At 44.3% G+C, this 20,165-nt stretch overlaps 2 protein-coding genes across 5 annotated transcripts; one reads left to right on the plus strand and one right to left on the minus strand.

Moving 5' to 3' along the window:
* Positions 1–1,122: 1,122 nt before the first annotated feature.
* Positions 1,123–3,760, minus strand: LOC125553522 (amino acid transporter AVT1H-like). The gene is made up of 2 exons (XM_048717291.1): positions 3,402–3,760; positions 1,123–2,476 (listed from the first exon to the last, which is right to left on the minus strand). Exons 1-2 carry the CDS (start codon positions 3,664–3,666, stop codon positions 1,323–1,325), a joined length of 1,419 nt encoding a protein of 472 aa, XP_048573248.1. The 5' UTR covers positions 3,667–3,760; the 3' UTR covers positions 1,123–1,322.
* Positions 3,761–9,167: 5,407 nt separating this feature from the next.
* LOC125550617 (thioredoxin-like protein 4B) lies at positions 9,168–12,231 on the plus strand. 4 transcript variants are annotated; one of them, XR_007301725.1, is made up of 5 exons: positions 9,168–9,425; positions 10,211–10,368; positions 10,963–11,029; positions 11,395–11,649; positions 11,728–12,231. XR_007301725.1 is itself a non-coding variant. In XM_048713645.1 (4 exons), exons 1-4 carry the CDS (start codon positions 9,291–9,293, stop codon positions 11,491–11,493), a joined length of 459 nt encoding a protein of 152 aa, XP_048569602.1. In that variant the 5' UTR covers positions 9,168–9,290; the 3' UTR covers positions 11,494–12,231. The 4 variants fall into 4 exon arrangements, 1 of the variants encoding a protein (XP_048569602.1); XR_007301724.1 differs by having other exon boundaries at positions 11,395–11,620; positions 11,715–12,231; XR_007301726.1 differs by having other exon boundaries at positions 11,395–11,620.
* Positions 12,232–20,165: the final 7,934 nt, after the last annotated feature.

Raw genomic sequence — 20,165 nt, forward strand, 5'->3', positions numbered from 1 at the left:
CAGCCTAATACATTGTATTCTGATTACAAATTTGGAAACGTTACCTGTCCTGAACCAAACGCATCGTGGGTGTGTACTACTGGGATAGTAAGAGAGCAGCAAGTGACAGGCCGACCAAAGCGAGGGGATGAAAAAGGTACATAATGAGCTCAATGAAGGCCTATGGAGCGATCACGTACCTAAGGCGCTAGCGATTAGTTCTAAGAAACACCCCCTCAAAAAAAGTTCTAAGAAACAAAGTTGTGTTAGCAAATCAATTTTAATATGCGATGAAACTATGACATGCCATCAGCCGGCATAAGAAAATCTTAGTCGATTGAACCTTAGCCGCTCCCTTTTTAAAGGGGCCATCAGATGTGGGTCATTATATATATTTTTCTAAGGAATGTACCTCTTGTTTCTGCACACAGCCAACGAGACTTTTACGTGATATTTCTCATTAAAGCATCTTTAGCATATCCCGTAAAAAGGACCATCCGGAATAATAACCGTCGATTTAGCGAATGAGGGAGATTTTTTCATACCAAATAGATCCTGCAAAATCGGTCATCCTGTAAAAAAAATTACGAGCTCCTGCATACTTCAGGCCATTTCCGCTATATCTAGGCGATTGAGGGCAATTTTTACAGGGATCTAAAATACAAGAAATGATTGACGGGAGGGAACTTTGAGCTCTAGCCACGGTCTTCCCCGAGCACGACCTCGCCGGAACGCCTCAACGCCGGCAACCACCGGACCCTAGTTGCCGCTCCGCGAGCTGCCGCCGCTCGACCGTGAGTTGCGACCGTGAGCTAGCTAGCCTGCTCCCGCTAGCTAGTTGTTGCCGCCGCCGCTGCTAGCTCCCGCTAGCTATTGCTGCTTGCTCCCGCTAGCTAGTTGCTGCCGCCGCCCCTCCGCTAGCTTGCTCTCGCGAGATGCCGCCAGGACTGTTGCTGCCGTGTGAGGATCTAATTGCTTTTTTTTATGTGTGAGGGTGCCTTGTGCTATTTTGTAGGGACCTTATTGTATATTCAATTGGTCTATACGGGATCCATTATGCTGACGTAAAAATCGTACCGTAAATTATCACATATTCATTTTAGGGGGAGTATACTGCTTCTTGAGGACAAGGTTTTAGCGGATCTATTAGAGATGCTATTACACTTTAAAATCCATGGCAGCTGCAATCCATGTACATTACCGTTCTTCAACCAAGTATACAGTTCTAAAAAAACAAATATACAACCCAAGCGTACTTTACGTATTTCTTATTTTCACGTGGCGTATGTGCAGGCCTAATTTAATGACACTTTTGATTCAAGTAATAGTGTAATACGTACAAACTACGCCACATGTCCATTTTGTATACTTTTCACCAGTAGCTTAGCCGACGAAGCGGTCCCCACCACCGCGAGAACAAAACCAACGGCGATCATCGCCGCATTCAGCACGACGACATGCCGCGATAACCGGCCCCAACGGATCTTGACGTAAAACGCGCATGGGAATATGACGGAGATGGCCACGCTGATGAGCGAGCCGGTGAGGCTGAGCACGTACTGGAAGTATGGAACCGAGAGCGCCAGCGCCAGGATGATGAGAAGCCCCGCCGAGCCGATGCTTCCGCGGATGATTATCCGGGCACGAGGCCCCATGGTCGCCGGCAGGTGGTGCTCGAGCTGAATGGCGAAGGGCGCGAACTCGAGCGCGTATTTGGTGACCGGCGTGAGCACGGTGGCCCAGAGCGCCACTTTGGTGACCAGCAGCCCCGGCGGCATGCTGAGCGTGACCTGGGAGTTCACGCTGGGACCGAAGAGGCTTGCGCCGACAAACGCGAGGGCCGTATAGAGCAGGGCGACCATGGAGAAACTCGTGACGGAGACCTTGGTGAAGCTCGAGGGGTCCTTCATGGCCGTGTAGATGTTGGGGAAGACGATGTGGCCAGCGTAGCTGAACATGTAGAGGCCGGACACCGTCGGGATCTTGTCAAGCCTGAGGACTGGGATGTGCTTGCCCAGGCCGACACTGCCGAAGGCCGCGGTGCAGAGGATGGTGACGAAGATGACCATCGACATGAGGATGCCGGCGAAGGAGAGGCAGGAGATGGAGGACAGGTTCCTTAGCCAAAGGCTGGGAAGAGCCACCAGCACGGCGATGACGGTGAGCAGCTGCGTGGTGCTGAGGCGCAGCCATGGTATTGGCAGGTGGAGGCGGACACCGGCGAAGACGAGCGGGATGGTGTCGCTGAGGGAGATGGTGTAGGAGACCAGGGCGAAGAAGATCTCGAGGTAGATGAATGCCGAGGCGATCAGCCGGCCCTTGGAGCCGAACGCCTGTTGGCCAATATCCTGGTACGTTTTGGAGCGGGGCTCCTCGTCTAGGCACTTGCCGATGATGTGCGCTGTATAGGCGCACATGATGCCGAGGCCGACCAGGAGGAAAATGGAGGCCCAGCCGCCATTTTCCAAGGCGTAGGGAGTGGAGAGCTGCCCAAGTCCTGGAAAAAAATGAATTGGTGATTTAGTTAACTAGGTCTAATCAATGAGACTGGATTTTATACTCTCGGGTGTACTACACCCAAATTTCAAAAAAATTTAAAAAAACATGATCAAACTAACTTGAAAAAATCTGTAACTTTGAGACATCAAATTTGATCAAATGTTCGAGCTAGCTAACTACCAAATTTCAGCCAGAAATAACATCAGAGGAGCTCTTACCAAAAAAGACAAAAACAATCTTCAAAGTTTGGTGCACTGTTTGAGAAGTGATTTTGTTTTTTTCCGTGAGAGCTCCTCAGGTGTTTTCTTTGGCTGAAATTTTGCAGGAAGCTCAAACTTTGATCAAGTTTGATGTCTCATAGTTTCAGATTTTTTGGAGTTTGTTTGATCGCGTTTTTTTTCAAGTTTTTGAAACTCGGATGTAGTACACCCGAGAGTAGCCACACCTTTGCCCTAATCAAGTTTCGGTCAAGTGACATAACATGTAAGAAAGAAAAAAAAAACCCAAAAAATACATGGATCTCAATATAAAATCTCACGAATATAAGCATCGACTGAGACATAACCAAGTCTCAGTCAACTAAGATTTAGCAAGACTGTTTAGAGGTTAAAGCTGCAATATTCGGTCAAAATCAAAGAAGAAGAAATGTTATAGTATGCGCACTTTTCAAAACTTTTGGATCAACATGTAACCATGCATCAGTCCATCACCAATTCATGTTACTATATAATCTACAGACGAGAAACTTTTGGAGTACCAGCACACTAATTCTTCATTCTGTACTTTGATCATGAATAATGTGTAGCGTTCAGGTGACTATATATGAGCTACAAACTGCACCAGCTGAACATGAAGTCATTCCGACATTTAAAATGTGAGGCACAAAGCATATACTATATGTATACGTGGCGTAAGCATTTTACCTATGAGCATGCCAACCATGTTGATGACCGACTGGGCAAACGTGCTGGTAGGCTTGCTGTGATGCTGCTGAGTGATGGATGCCATGGCCGCGACCCTCCCCCCGCCAGCGGCTGCCGTCTCCTCCTGACACGGCTTGCCTGCTTCGACGTCGCAGGCATCGCGGCCCCTGCTCAGCTGCTGCGCCGCGAGCCGGGCGCCGTGCATGCTCTCGCTCGCCACCTGCTTAGGCTGCGGGCACAGCAACTCGCACCACCGACTCGCCATTTCTGCTTTCGTTGGTGGTAGTAGCAGTAGTGGTAGTTAGGAGAAGCGTTATCTATACGTGCGGATTAGTGTATAGCTGAATGTGCCACTACACTTCTACACTCGCCTTGTGAAAAACGACGTTGTGCTCGTGCCTATTTATAGCAGTTTCTCGATCAGGGGTCGAGATGGAGAAGGAAGATACAACGTTCCAACTCGTCTATTAATAGGATTCTCCGCTTAGATATGGTCACTTCTTTTTCAGCCGAGTGGATGATTCTATTATTTATCGAGTGAGTGTCCGAGTGACAATGTGACATGTTCGGCAACCGCGCGAACCTGGGAATTAAGATGCGTAAAAGTATGGGAATGCCGGAGGAACCTCTCCCTGCACTGGTCGAGTATCTTCCAGGTGAATTGGATTTGGAGGCGGCGTGGCAAGCCCTGCGACAGCACTGCAGATGCCACTTGCATTCAAGTGGAGTCGGAATTCGAATTCGGATTCGGATTCCTCCGATCGAGCCAACGAGCAAGATGCTAGCTAGGTGGCGCCCGATTTGTTCCGGGAATGTGGCACAGGGTCCGGAAGCCACCACCCTCGTCCCACTTGAAGATCTAGTGCGTGGGGGGCATGGTAATTGGCACCCAATGCAAGCGGTCCAATGTTCATCGTCATCGTTCGCTTTATTCGGATCTGGTCCATCCAGGCCACCAGACAAATATGCTCCGCCGCAGGAATTTGCCGATGGCTGGCGCCTAACACATGGGTGGATCGTGGATGAAAACGACCGTGGCCGCGCGATGGATATGTCTGTAGATTTTGCGATTCCTCAGCCGCCGCCGTATCTTCCTCACTGCTTGGAGGCTGCTCGTTACAGTACATGGAGTCATGGACGTGATAAGCGTGCCATGCTTAATTCAATTAGTTGTTTTGTTACGGTGTTATCGAAAAAGGGTTTCCCCGCTACTTGATACATCCGTATCTAGACAAATTTAAGATAAAATTTTTGAGACGGAGGAAGTATAGAGCAACCATCACAGATTACAAACGGGAGACTTGTTACAGTGTTCCTCTTTCTTTAGGGAAGAACATTGCATTGCGGGGCGATGAATTTGGCGCGAGGGTATAATTTTGTCTATAAAGTTTCAGACCATTCAATAAACTTTTCTTTTTGCGAATCAATGAGCTTTATTGATCAATTATCATTATTACAACTTGACGAAGAGTATCAGCAATGAATGGAGGGATGTAATTAAGCCATAAGCATCTACACCTAGACTCGCTCGTTCTTTTTACACAAAGATGAGCTGCCACATTACCATCTCTCCCAATAAAGCTCAAAAGGAAACTAGAGGAGTTTCTGCATAACTCCTTGATCTCATGTAGAATTCCTCCAACTTCTGATCATTCAAATTTGTTGCGCGTCTATTTCGATGTGAACATGTTGTAGGGCTCTCTCTAGTGCCAGCCTAACCTCATAACGGATCGCCAGGGCCTCCATGGTTACTGGATTTGCCGCTCTCTCACACTAAGCTTGAGCTCTCAAGAAGTTTCCATTCATGTCCCGCCACACCAAGCCGTATCACCGGACCGCCTACATTTGATCCAAATCATACTAGTATCGTTACATGCCTACATCCGACATGCTAGCACGCACTAGTAGTTGACGTGGCCTCTGAAACAAATTCAAAGAGTTTTGTTTAGCATAATCAGGTGAGCTCTTTTTCGGAAGCTCCCCTTGATCTCTATCTTTACTGGTTGTTTTGTGTCATGTTATCTTTTCTTTGTACTGGTTATTGTTTTCCTTGATCAATATCACATATGATGTGTTTTCAAATTGCCTCCTCCAGGGTCATGAGTGGAGGAATGTCCATCGGCGTCGACCTCGTGTAAGACTGGACTGTGCCGTTGTTGAATGAGGCCAACTCTGGCCTTGTCTCCAGCTTTGCACAACGCGTCGTCAGTATGCCCAGTGACTTGGCCACCGTGCACAACAAGACCATCGTGCTCACCATCCACCAACCCGACTTCCGCATCCTCGAGCTACTCTATTGTGTGGTCGTTCTCGTTAATTATGTCATCCATGATCGATGATGTCCGGCACCACAGCTGTTGCTCTTCCTTGAGGCCCACCTTACCACCTCAGGCCAGTTCATTGCCACCTACCTTCAACATCCCCGTTGTCATTGCTACCATCAAACTTACCATGTCATACCAACAAGACCCTAGGCTGATGCATGCGTTTGTGCACCATGACGTGTATGCAAGCTCGATGATGGTTGAGGTGCACATCCTTTGAGGCCGGTTCATGATCATTGTATTGTTGTCACCGTAGCCATTCGCGGCGAGGCTTTGTGAACTAAATTGTACCCTTGCACCAAGTTCATGGGCCTGCAGTGCAATTTCCTCAATTAGGCACTTATGGTCATGTCAAAACACGGTCATAAATCCATAAATACATATAGTGTTATTTATTTCTTGAAATTTTTTATATTATGATTTTTCGGTAAATAAAATTAGCTTGTGTATACGTTATACATTTGTTTCGTTGGAAATGCAAGCTTTTTTTGTGGGAACGTTGGAAATGCAAGCTAATCTGTTAATTCTTTTTTTTTGGCAGGTGAGTCCTGTTAGTTCTTTGATGAGAGAATTCCTTATTTGGCCCATTCTTAAAATTCGCTTCCCTTTTTGGCCCTAACAAAAAGTTTCTTCCCTTTTTGACATCTAAACTTCATTTTGTTCCCTCAATGGCATTTTCGATAGTTTTGGCCACTAACACCGTCAAGTGCAACCTAAAAAGTCCTTTTTACCCCTGCTTTAGCTCGCTCGTAAAAAGGAAGAAAACGCTCCCCTGTTCCCCACATACTAGTGAACGCCTAGGCTAGCTTCAACTGGATCCATTAGCTATTGTCTTTTGATGGAATCGCACGGTTGGGAACTCTCGTACGTAAATTCGACGACAGAAAAATAGATCGGAGAAACTATTTTTGCGATGTGTACAACTTGCTATGTGAGAGAGGAAGCACAGGTAGTAGTTGGCAGGACCGGACGACCAGCGGCGACGACTGCCTCAGTCTGGCGAGCGCCTACGCGCGTGGCTGGATGCTGTCGTTCTCAACTAACGGTCCGTGTGCGTGGTGTCCGGCTGCTCGTGATCAGCAGTAAGCGTTCTCTTTGTCCATATCTGGTTGCTGTGCGCCTGGTGTATAGCTGCCGGGCAGTGTACTACAATAGTATACTTGTTTGGACATTTTGCGTACTGTACTAGTTATAAACGTGTGTTAGCTAGAAGAGTTAGTACTATGTCTAATATACTTTGGAACGTGATAAATTAACCAATGTTATAAACATGATATAGATATGGTAATACAAGTTCTGCAGATGATTTCTATGGCTTTTGTACGCACAGATCAGTTTAACTAAGGAAAAAATGTTGAAAAATATATGTGCAAAATATCTGTGAACATCTTTAAAAAAATTGATGAACTGATTTCTGTTTAACTTAGATGTCCGGGATAGTCACATAGTGCGGTAGGGGCAAAATGGTCTTTTTACCTCACACTTAATACCGTGAGTGGCAAAAATAGATGGAAATGTTATTGAGGGAACAAAATGAAGTTTAAGTGTCAAAAAAGGCAGAAATTTTTGTTTTGGGCCAAAAAAGAAAGCAAATTTTAAGGAAGGGCCAAATAAGGAATTCTCTCTTCTTTGATTGGTAAAGATACATACACTCCGCAATGTAAGAAAAAAATTAAAGGATTTTCCAGTAAGGTGTTTTGAACACTTTAATTTATGGTTCCTAGAATGAATGCCATTTTACAAAAGTCCTTCACCTTTATATTAACATTAATACAAATATTAAGAGGAAATCGTAATTTTCTTTTCCATATTGCTTTGTTTTTTAAGTCTATAATAAGTTAACTAACAAGTGTTCCATATTTTTTTCTCTTGCCACACATGCATATATGCTCATGTGGATGCATTCCCCATTACAAGAAAAGAATGTTGCACGCATATTGGAATATATGGATATTGCTACTTCTTTCATCTTAGAATCCCTTCCATGATGGTTGGAAGTAGGGCAACATCTTGATATCATGTCTTGTCACATGAGACCCCGATGAGATTCCTTTGAAACCTGGCTTCATAGTAGCCATGAAAAAGAAATAACTCTCCCAAGTCATATTGGTAGGATTTTTCAGTAGGGCATTTTTCATATTGGTAATTACTTTAATGCAAATCTTCAGAGAAATTCCTCCTTTTCTTTTCCATATTGCCTTGATTGTGAAGTATAACAAGTGATAGAATTTCCTTATTATGTGGCAAAGTTATAGCATGATTTTTTTTTCCTTGCGACACATGCATATATGCTCACATGGAATCTTTCCCCGCGACAAGAAAAGAATATTGCACACATATTGGAATATATGGATATTGCTATTTCTTTCATCTCAGAAACCCCTTCCATGATGACTGTAAGTAGTTAAACATCTCGTAATGATATCTTGTCACATGAGACCCCAAAGTGATTCCCTTGAAACCTGGCTTCATAGTAGCCATGGAAAGAAATAACCCTGTCAGGTCATATTGGTGGGATTCAGCTGCAATTCTAGGCATGTTTTTTTTTTTTTACAATCAGCAATTCTGGGCAGGCTTTTGTTACGGTGTGGGAAACAAATCACCAGGAGAACAAATTGTCTGATGGACTGTTGATTCTCCTTCCATCATCCATGCTTCACTGGCGAGTCTTCATCCATGCTTCACCGGCGAGCCTGCGGGTTCGCCTACGCTTTGCCTCTCGCTTCGGCGGCTGGTGGCGGGAAAGGGAATTCTGGCGCATCCGCTCTTGTTAGTAGTTTAGGTTAGGATTTTTTTTTACTCCTCGCGGGCGCAACGCTTAGGTGGATAGCGACGTTTCTTCAAGTTTGTCTTTCGGGTCAACGGAGCTCTGGCATAGCTTCCTGCCATCTCCTTAGGGTGGCGAGGTTAGTGTTTATCATCATATGGCGAGATTTGGTGTCAGGTGTTTCAGATCTATTTAAGGGTTCAACTGCGACAACTACATCTCCAGGGTGTTGGTCCTTAGGGCAAGTGCATGAAGACTTCCCGGCTGTCATCGACAAGGTCAAGCCGGCTCCGGTAGCCGAGCGGCGCATCAGCGGCTTGTTCTGGTGGCAGTAGTGGTCGTTCGATGGTCTCGAAATTTCGATATAATTTTTATTATGTTTGAGATGCTTCGTACTTCCAGTGAATTTTTATAATAGATTTGATCATTTTCGTAAAAAAAAAAGTTAGGCATGATGATTTTTCCTAAAAAACAAAGCAGCAGATAATTATTTTTATAAAAAGAAAAATAATGTTTTTTCAGATTAAGATTTTTTTAGGGCTAGATTAAGATTTTTTTTTTCAGGCATGAGATCAAGAAAAATGACGTGTGGGCTGTTAACCTGGGCTGGAGACTAGTCGAGGGCCGACTGAAACAGGCGCATACTCGTTTCTGGGCGGCTTCAAGGGCAGGGCTACAGGCCTGTTTGCGGAAGGATAGGTGGTGGGGGGAATCCGTTGATTCCTTCCTTGCAGCAGTCCGGCGAGGATCCCTCAAAAAAAAAAAAGCAGTCCGGCGAGGAGAGAGAGAGAGGGCGAGATGGGGTCGGTGGTGCTGCCGACGCTGCGGCGGAAGCGGGAGGTGGACACCGCCATCCGCGACACCCTCGACAAGGTCCTCGTCCTCCGATTCGGCCGCGCCTCCGACGCCGCCTGCCTCCAGCTCGACGACGTCGTAAGTACCCAGCACATCGCCGCCGCCGCGCCTCTCCCTTCTCCTCTCCCCCGTAGCCACCGTCTGATTCCACCGCTTCTCTTCAAGTCTGTCCATGTATACTCCACTAGGGGTTCCTTATTTTCTTCTGTGCCGATGTGATTGGATTGGTAGCTGGGAACAGTTGGTTCAGTCTGATTAAGTTCTTGGAGGGCCTTCTTATGCACATTAGTTTGTACATGTAGGGTACTCCCTTGATTAGGTGCTGGTTTCTACACTGTTAAGTTGTAAGGTTTATTATTGAGAGGAAACTGTTGCACTAAGAGAGTAAGAGTGATTGCACTGTTGTCTGTTCACAAATACCCAGTAGTATAATTTTCCCGGTGGGAATGAAATGACAAGCCTGGTTTCTGCGATTACAAACTTGGTCGCTTGAGCAGGGTAGGGTTAAGAGGCAAATCTTGATATTCAAATGATTTAACCTTAAACTGGATTACTGAGTATATTCTAAGCAGAATCTGCCAATCATGGTAAAAGCTAGATTTTTAATACACGTCTTATAGTGACGCGACATGAACAAAATAGGAGCAAAGGAAAAATAATGCTTGAACTGGTGGACATCCCTTGACGATTCTGCCTAACTCTTGGTGACTTCCACCTCATTTGCTTGACTGGATAGTTTGTAAATCAATTGAACTGATTGATGGCAAGCTTTTCATTCATGTCCTTTTCTGTATTGAATTTTATGAGCTCTGTAATATGTATGCCATTTTCTTAATTTTACCCTGTTCTTGCTGTTTCAACAGCTCGCAAAAGCTTCTTGGGACATATCCAAATTTGCAACGGTAGCATTAGTTGACATGGATTCTGAGGAGATTCAAGTGTACGTTGACTATTTCGATATCACGTTGGTCCCAGCAATCATTTTTTTCTTCAACGCTCATCACATGAAAATGGATTCAGGGTATGTTACTGTTCTTTCTCTGTTAATTTCTTTGCTATGATGCTGTTTAGATATGCCTGTCTTACATTCTATACTTGTATGAATTCATGTTGATACCGTTCAAGCCTTTTCCTTCAAAGTTTGAAATGAGCTGTGTGTATCTGAATGACACTGACCTAAAGTTATCACGGTTTCTGATGTATTTCAAATCATGCCCGGTTAGCTGATATACTATTTCCAAATGTTTGGCACGCTGTGTTCATGTTGATTTCATATAGATATGTATCATGATGTAATAATCTCAGAGACATCCATTTTCCTCTGAAACTACTGACAACTGAGTTTATATTAACGACTACGCATTCCTAGATCTAAAAAAGATTTAACATGTCTCATTTGGAATTTCAAGTAGATTACATGAAAGATTTATGGAGAAACTTTCAAACATATGAGAAAATGTATCTGTGGCTGTGGTCCAAACTTAATCGAACTTCAAAGAGTTGGTTAGGTTGATACTGAATTGTATGCACCAACAGGGATATCATATTAGTTATATTTCGTCGCATACTCTTGTTGCAAAATGAATGATGAACTTGTTATAATGTATATTTACAGGACACCTGATCACACAAAATGGATAGGCTCTTTCAGCAGCAAGCAAGACTTCATTGATGTAGTTGAGGTGAGTGGGTGAAAAAGTCCTGTACTTTCTCGAATTCTTTCAGTAATCAGGTTCGATTATTGACAATGGCAAGTTAATGATGTGAACATCATAATTCTTGTTCTTGGTAAATACAGATTCTCATGATACATTTGTAATATTACTTTTTTGTACGGAATCCATGATGTTAATCTGTTAAAAAGGAGGACTGATTATAGTTAGCTGCAGATTATTATACACAAGTACAGATTATAGATATTTGTCCATACATGTGTGAATTGCTGTTCAGAATCCACATGATCAAGAATATATGTAATGGTCTGTACACCATTGCCAGACAAATACTCTATTTTTCATTTCACCTCTTTGTGATGTATTGATGGCAGGCAGTATTCAGGGGCGCGATGAAAGGCAAACTGATAGTGTCTTGCCCACTTCCACCAGAGAGGATACCCAGATTCCAACTTCTTTTCAAGGATGTCTAATCACAAGAAGCACACATTCTCAACATATGTAATGGTCTTTTAGATAATGGAAGAGTTTCATCCCCCCATCCTCTGCATACTTATCCACGCAGCCAGACGCCCAGACCTAAAGAATAAACTGTTCATGGTAAGCTAAAAAGGGTATACTTGAGCCAGGTTCGTGCTAGCTGGTGCATTCCTTATTCCTTTTTCTGTTTTTCTGCAACATGAATGATCACAAGAGATGGACTGCAGGCGGATATGAAGATGTGCTTGTTGATGAACAATCAAGAGTTGGCGTTTGCACTGGTTTGCATCAACTATGTTTCTCTATGTTATTTATATCGGGAAAGCTATTTTCCTGCCGACTGTTGGTTAGCGCCAGGCACGTACGATTGCTTTTTTCTTTCTTCGATCTTTCTTTTCTGATCGGCTCGATCAGCAGAGCGCCAGGTACGTGCTATTGCTTTTTTTTTCTTCGATCTTTCTTTTCTGATCGGCTCGATCAGCTTCTGCTCTGTCGTGTAAAAAGAGCTTCAAAAAAGTAGTGCCACGACTAGGATTCAAACACACAACCTATTGGTTGTGGCCACGACTCATTACCAGCTGAGCTGGCTACTTGCTGTGTTTCATTTTCGGGTTAATTTGTATTTCTACCTAGTAAATGAGAGCGAGAGAAAAAAGACCACAACGCCTTTGATGAGGACACAAAACCATTTGCTCCAAGTTTTTTAAAGGGCCGATGCAACGTGTTTTGTATTCCATTTGTCTCTTTTTTGTAGTGATGGATGTTTTCTAGAGAAATAAATGTTTCACTCCTATAGAATTCGAACAACGGTCTTCTCATTTGTCACATCTCGGTAAATTCTTTTGTAATGAGATTGATAATTATATGTACCACAAACCTGATAGCTTATGTACAAATATCGTCATAGCTTTTTTTGACAAAAAATTTCTGCCGACTGTTCGTTAGTGATAGGCACGCACGCTTCGATTGTTGTCGGATGCGCATCGAACGATCCCGCGAAAGCCTCCCAAGCGCCTTCGTTCGAGAGTTTTTCACGCAAAAATTGGTGTGAACAAGAGAGGATTCAATCCTTGCACCACTAGTGAGCCAACTCAACTAGCCTACCACCTGACCTACGATCCCTTTCTTGAACAAAAGAAAGTAAATGGGCTATTTAACATGTCTCCTCTACTACATATGCATAAAAATGAGTTAATTTAGTGTTCGATTTTTTCCGCGCTTAGGTACTCCGTTCCTGCTAACTTTACCTGTTGGGGAACGTAGTAGAAATTCAAAATTTTCCTACGTGTCACCAAGATCTATCTATGGAGAAACCAGCAACGAGGGGAAGGAGAGTGCATCTACATACCCTTGTAGATCGCTATGCGGAAGCGTTCAAGAGAACGGGGTTGAAGGAGTCGTACTCGTCGTGATCCAAATCACCGGAGATCCTAGTGCCGAACGGACGGCACCTCCGCGTTCAACACACATACAGCCCGGTGACGTCTCCCATGCCTTGATCCAGCAAGGAGAGAGGGAGAGGTTGAGGAAGACTCCATCCAGCAGCAGCACAACGGCGTGGTGGTGGTGGAGGAGCGTGGTACTCCAGCAGGGCTTCGCCAAGCACCGCAGGAGACGAGGAGGAGAGAGGTAGGGCTGCGCCTGGGAGAGATCAAATCGTGTGTCTTGCAGCCCTCCTAACCTCAAGTATATATAGGGGAAGGGGAGGGGCTGCGCCCCCATCTAGGGTTCCCTCCCTAGGGGGGCGGCAGCCCCCAAAACCCATCTAGGGTGCGGCCAAGGGGGGAGAGAGGGGAGGCGCACTTGGGGTGGGCCCATCTGCCCTAGGGTTTGCCCCCCTTCCCTCTTGGAGGCGCCTTGGGCCTTGGTGGGGGGCGCACCACCCTCCTGGGGCTGGTCCCCTCCCACACTTGGCCCATGCAGCCCTCCGGGGCTGGTGGCCCCACTTGGTGGACCCCCGGACCCCTCCGGTGGTCCCGGTACACTACCGGTAAAACCTGAAACTTTTCCGGTGACCAAAACAGGACTTTCCATATATAAATCTTTACCTCCGGACCATTCCGGAACTCCTCGTGACGTTCGGGATCTCATCCGGGACTCCGAACAACATTCGGTAACCACATACAAACTTCCTTTATAACCCTAGCGTCATCGAACCTTAAGTGTGTAGACCCTACGGGTTCGGGAACCATGCAGACATGACCGAGACGTTCTCCGGTCAATAACCAACAGCGGGATCTGGATACCCATGTTGGTTCCCACATGTTCCACGATGATCTCATCGGATGAACCACGATGTCGAGGATTCGATCAATCCCGTATTCAATTCCCTTTGTCTAGCGGTATTGTACTTGCCCGAGATTCGATCGTCGGTATCCCGATACCTTGTTCAATCTCGTTACCGGCAAGTCTCTTTACTCGTTCCGTAACACATCATCCCGTGATCAACTCCTTGATCACATTGTGCATATTATGATGATGTCCTACCGAGTGGGCCCAGAGATACTTCTCCGTTTACACGGAGTGACAAATCCCAGTCTCGATTCGTGCCAACCCAACAGACACTTTCGGAGATACCTGTAGTGTACCTTTATAGCCACCCAGTTACGTTGTGACGTTTGGCACACCCAAAGTATTCCTACGGTATCCGGGAGTTGCACAATCTCATGGTCTAAGGAAATGATACTTGACATTAGAAAAGCTTTAGCATACGAACTACACGATCTTTGTGCTAGGCTTAGAATTGGGTCTTGTCCATCACATCATTCTCCCAATGATGTGATCCCGTTATCAACGACATCCAATGTCCATGGTCAGGAAACCGTAACCATCTATTGATCAACGAGCTAGTCAACTAGAGGCTTACTAGGGACATGGTGTTGTCTATGTATCCACACATGTATCTGAGTTTCCTATCAATACAATTCTAGCATGGATAATAAACGATTATCATGAACAAGGAAATATAATAATAACTAATTTATTATTGCCTCTAGGGCAAATTTCCAACAGTCTCCCACTTGCACTAGAGTCAATAATCTAGTTCACATCGTCATGTGATTAACACTCACAGGTCACATCGCCATGTGACCAACATCCAAGAGTTTACTAGTGTCACTAAACTAGTTCACATCATCATGTGATTAAGACTCAATGAGTTCTGGGTTTGATCATGTTTTGCTTGTGAGAGATGTTTTAGTCAAGGGGTCTGCAACAATCAGATCCGTCTGTACTTTGCAAATCTCTAGGTCATATTATAAAAGCTGCTTCCACGCTCCACTTGGAGCTATTCCAAATGGTTGCTCCACTATACGTATCCGGTTTGCTACTCAGAGTCATTCGGATAGGTGTTAAAGCTTGCATCGATGTAACCCTTTACGCCGAACTCTTTATCATCTCCATAATCGAGAAACATGTCCTTATTACTCCAAGGACAATTTTTGACCGCTATCTAGTGATCCACTCCTGGATCACCTTTGTACCCTCTTGCCAGACATGTGGCAAGGCACACATCAGGTGCGGTACTCAGCATGGCATACCGTATAGAGCCTATGACAAAAGCATAGGGGACGACATTCGTCCTTTCTCTTTCTTCTGCCGTGGTCGAGCTTTAAGTCTTAACTTCATACCTTACAACTCAGGCAAGAACTCCTTCTTTGACTGATCCATCTTGAACACCTTCAAGATCATGTCACGGTATGTGCTCATTTGAAAGTACTATTAAGTGTTTTGATCTATCCTTATAGATCTTGATGTTCAACGTTCAAGTAGCTTAATCCAGGCTTTCCATTGAAAAACACTTTTCAAATAACTCTGCATGCTTTCTAGAAATTCTACATCATTTCCGATCAACAATATGTCAACAACATATACTCATCAGAAATTCTATAGTGCTCCCACTCACTTCTTTGGAAATACAAGTTTCTCATAAACTTTGTATAAACCCAAAATCTTTGATCATCTCATCAAAGCATACATTCCAACTCCGAGATGCTTACTCCAGTCCTTAGAAGGATTGCTGGAGCTTTGCATACTTATTAGCATCTTTCAGGATTGACAAAACCTTCCGGTTGTATCACATACAACCTTTCCTCAAGAAAATCGTTGAGGAAACAATGTTTTGACATCCTATATGCAAGATTTCATAAATAATGCAGTAATCGCTAATATAATTCCAACAGACTCTTAGCATCGCTACGAGTGAGAAGTCTCATCATAGTCAACTCCTTGAACTTGTCGGAAAAAATCTTAACGACAAGTCGAGCTTTCTTAATGGTGATACTTACCATCATTGTCCGTCTTCCTTTTAAAATCCATCTGTACTCAACAGCCTTACGACCATCGAGCCGTTCTGCCAAAGTCTACACTTTGTTTTCATACATGGATCCTCTCTCGGATTTTATGGCCTCGAGCCATTTATCGGAATCCGGGCCCACCATCGCTTCTCCATAGCTCGTAGGTTCATTGTTGTCTAGCAACATGACTTCCAAGACAGGATTACGTACCACTCTGAAATAGTACACATCCTTGTCATCCCACGAGGTTTGTTAGTGACTTGATCTGAAGTTTCATGATCACTATCATAAGCTTCCACTTCAATTGGTGTAGGTGCCACAGGAACAACTTCCTGTGCCCTGCCACACACTAGTTGAAGAGACGGTTCAATAACCTCATCAAGTCTCCACCATCCTCCCACTCAATTCTTTCGAGAAAAACTTTTCCTCGAGAAAGGACCCGATTCTAGAAACAATCCCTTATTGCTTTCGGATCTGAGACAGGAGGTATACCCAACTGTTTTGGGTGTCCTATGAAGATGCATTTATCCGCTTTGGGTTCGAGCTTATCAGCCTGAAACTTTTTCACATAAGTGTCGCAGCCCCAAACTTTTAAGAAATGACAGCTTAGGTTTCTCTAAACCATAGTTCATACGGTGTCATCTCATCGGAATTACGTGGTGCCCTATTTAAAGTGAATGTGGTTGTCTCTAATGCCTAACCCATAAACTATCGTGGTAATTCGATAAGAGACATCATGGTATGCATCATATCCAATAGGGTGCAGTTATGATGTTCGGACACACCATCACACTATGGTGTTCCAGACTGTATTAGTTGTGAAACAATTTCCACAATGTCTTAATTCTGTGCCAAACTCGTAATTCAGATATTCATCTCTATGATCATATCATAGATATTTTATCCTCTTGTCACGACGATCTTTCAACTTCACCCTGAAATTACTTGAACCTTTCAATAATTCAGACTCGTGATTCATCAAGTAAATATACTCAACATCTACTCAAATCATCTGTGAAGTAAGAACATAACGATATCCACTACATGCCTCAGCACTCATTGGACTGCACACATCAAAATATATTACTTCCAACAAGTTGCTTTCTAGTTCCATTTTACTGAAAACGAGGCTTTCAGTCATCTTGCCCATGTGGTATGATTTGCATGTCTCAAGTGATTCAAAATCAAGTGAGTCCAAACGGTCCATTTGCATGGAGTTTCTTCATGCATATACACCAATAGACATGGTTCGCATGTCTCAAAAACGAGTGAGCCCAAAGATCCATCAACATGGAGCTTCTTCATGCGTTTTATACCGATATGACTTACGTGGCAGTGCCACAAGTAGGTGGTACTATCATTACTATCTTTTGGCATGAACATGTGTATCACTACGATCGAGATTCAATAAACCATTCATTTTAGGTGTAAGACCATTGAAGGTATTATTCAAATAAACAGAGTAACCATTATTCTCCTTAAATGAATAACCGTATTGCGATAGACATAATCCAATCATGTCTATGCTCAACGCAAACACCAATCTCGATGGTAGAGGGAGCGTACGATATTTGATCAACCTTGGAAATACTTCCAACACATATCGTCATCTCACCTTTAGCTAGTCTCCGTTTATTCCGTAGCTTTTATTTCGAGTTACTAACACTTAGCAACCGAACCGGTATCTAATACCCTGGTGCTACTAGGAGTACTAGTAAAGTATACATTAACACAATGTATATCCAATATACTTCTATCGACTTTGCCAGCCTTCTCATCTACCAAGTATCTAGGGTAATTTTGCTCTAGTGGCTGTTCCCTTTATTACAGAAGCACTTAGTCTCGGGCTTGGGTTCAACTTTGGGTTTCTTCAGTAGAACAACAACTGATTTGTTGTTCCATGAAGTATCCCTTTCTTGCCCTTGCCCTCCTTGAAACTAGTGGTTTCACCAACCATCAACAATTGATACTCCTTCTTGATTTCTACAAACATCGCAAATATCTCAAGAATCATCATATATGTCCCTGATATATTATAGTTCATCACGAAGCTCTAGTAGCTTGGTGGTAATGACTTTGGAGAAACATCACTATCTCATCTGGAAGATCAACTCCCACTCGATTCAAATGATTGTTGTACTCAGACAATCTGAGCACAAGCTCAACAATTGAGCTTTTCTCCCTTAGTTTGTGGGCTAAGAAAATCGTCGGAGGTCTTATACCTCTTGACGTGGGCACGAGCCTGAAATCCCAATTTCAGCCCTCGAAACATCTCATATGTTTCGCGACGTTTCAAAAACGTCTTCGGTGCCTCAATTCTAAACCGTTTAACTGAACTATCACGTAGTTATCAAAATGTGTATGTCAGATGTTCGCAACATCCACAGATGACGTTCGAGGTTCAGCACACTGAGCGGCGCATTAAGGACATAAGCCTTCTATGAAGCAATGAGGACAATCCTCAGTTTACGGACCTAGTCCGCATAGTTGCTACTATCAACTTTCAACTAAATTTTCTCTAGGAACATATCTAAACAGTAGAACTAAAGCGCGAGCTACGACATAATTTGTGAAGATCTTTTGACTATGTTCAGGATAATTAAGTTCATCTTATGAACTCCCACTCAGATAGACATCCCTCTAGTCATCTAAGTGATTACATGATCCGAGTCAACTAGGCCGTGTCCGATCATCACGTGAGACGGACTAGTCATCATCGGTGAACATCTTCATGTTGATCGTATCTACCATACGACTCATGCTCGACCTTTCGGTCTCTTGTGTTCCGAGGCCATGTCTGTACATGCTAGGCTCGTCAAGTCAACCTAAGTGTTGCGCATGTGTAAATCTGGCTTACACCCGTTGTATGTGAACGTAAGAATCTATCACACCCGATCATCACGTGGTGCTTCGAAACAACGAACTGTCGCAACGGTGCACAGTTAGGGGGAACACCTTCATGAAATTATTATGAGGGATCATCTTATTTACTACCGTCGTTCTAAGTAAACAAGATGCAAAAACATGATAAACATCACATGCAATCAAATAAAAGTGACATGATATGGCCAATATCATATAGCTCCTTTGATCTCCATCTTGGGGCTCCATGATCATCTTGTCACCGGCATGACACCATGATCTCCATCATCATGATCTCCATCATCGTGTCTTATTGAAGTTGTCTCGTCATCTATTACTTCTACTACTATGGCTAACGCTTTAGCAATAAAGTAAAGTAATTACATGACGTTTATGTTGACACGCAGGTCATAAATAAATTAAGACAACTCCTATGGCTCCTGCCGGTTGTCATACTCATCGACATGCAAGTCGTGATTCCTATTACAAGAACATGATCAATCTCATACATCACATATCATTCATCACATTCTTCTTGGCCATATCACATCACATAGCATACCCTGCAAAAACAAGTTAGACGTCCTCTAATTGTTGTTTGCATGTTTTACGTGGCTGCTATGGGTTTCTAGCAAGAACGTTTCTTACCTACGCAAAAACCACAACGTGATATACCAATTGCTATTTACCCTTCATAAGGACCCTTTTCATCGAATCCGATCCGACTAAAGTGGGAGAGACAGACACCCGCTAGCCACCTTATGCAACTAGTGCATGTCAGTCGGTGGAACCAATCTCACGTAAGAGTACGTGTAAGGTCGGTCCGGACCGCTTCATCCCACAATGCCGCCGAATCAAGATTGGACTAGTAACGGTAAGCATAATGAACAAAATCAACGCCCACAACTACTTTGTGTTCTACTCGTGCATAGAATCTACACAATAGACCTAGCTCATGATGCCACTGTTGGGGAACGTAGCAGAAATTCAAAATTTCCTACGTGTCACCAAGATCTATCTATGGAGAAACCAGCAACGAGGGGAAGGAGAGTGCATCTACATACCCTTGTAGATCGCTATGCGGAAGCGTTCAAGAGAACGGTGTTGAAGGAGTCGTACTCGTCGTGATCCAAATCACCGGAGATCCTAGTGCCGAACGGACGGCACCTCCGCGTTCAACACACGTACAGCCCGGTGACGTCTCCCATGCCTTGATCCAGCAAGGAGAGAGGGAGAGGTTGAGGAAGACTCCATCCAGCAGCAGCACAACGGCGTGGTGGTGGTGGAGGAGCGTGGTACTCCAGCAGGGCTTCGCCAAGCACCGCAGGAGACGAGGAGGAGAGAGGTAGGGCTGCGCCTAGGAGAGATCAAATCGTGTGTCTTGCAGCCCTCCTAACCTCAAGTATATATAGGGGAAGGGGAGGGGCTGCGCCCCCATCTAGGGTTCCCTCCCTAGGGGGGCGGCAGCCCCCAAAACCCATCTAGGGTGCGGCCAAGGGGGGAGAGAG

Source organism: Triticum urartu, chromosome 4 (assembly GCF_003073215.2).
Source record: "Triticum urartu cultivar G1812 chromosome 4, Tu2.1, whole genome shotgun sequence".
Lineage (NCBI taxonomy): Eukaryota > Viridiplantae > Streptophyta > Magnoliopsida > Poales > Poaceae > Triticum > Triticum urartu.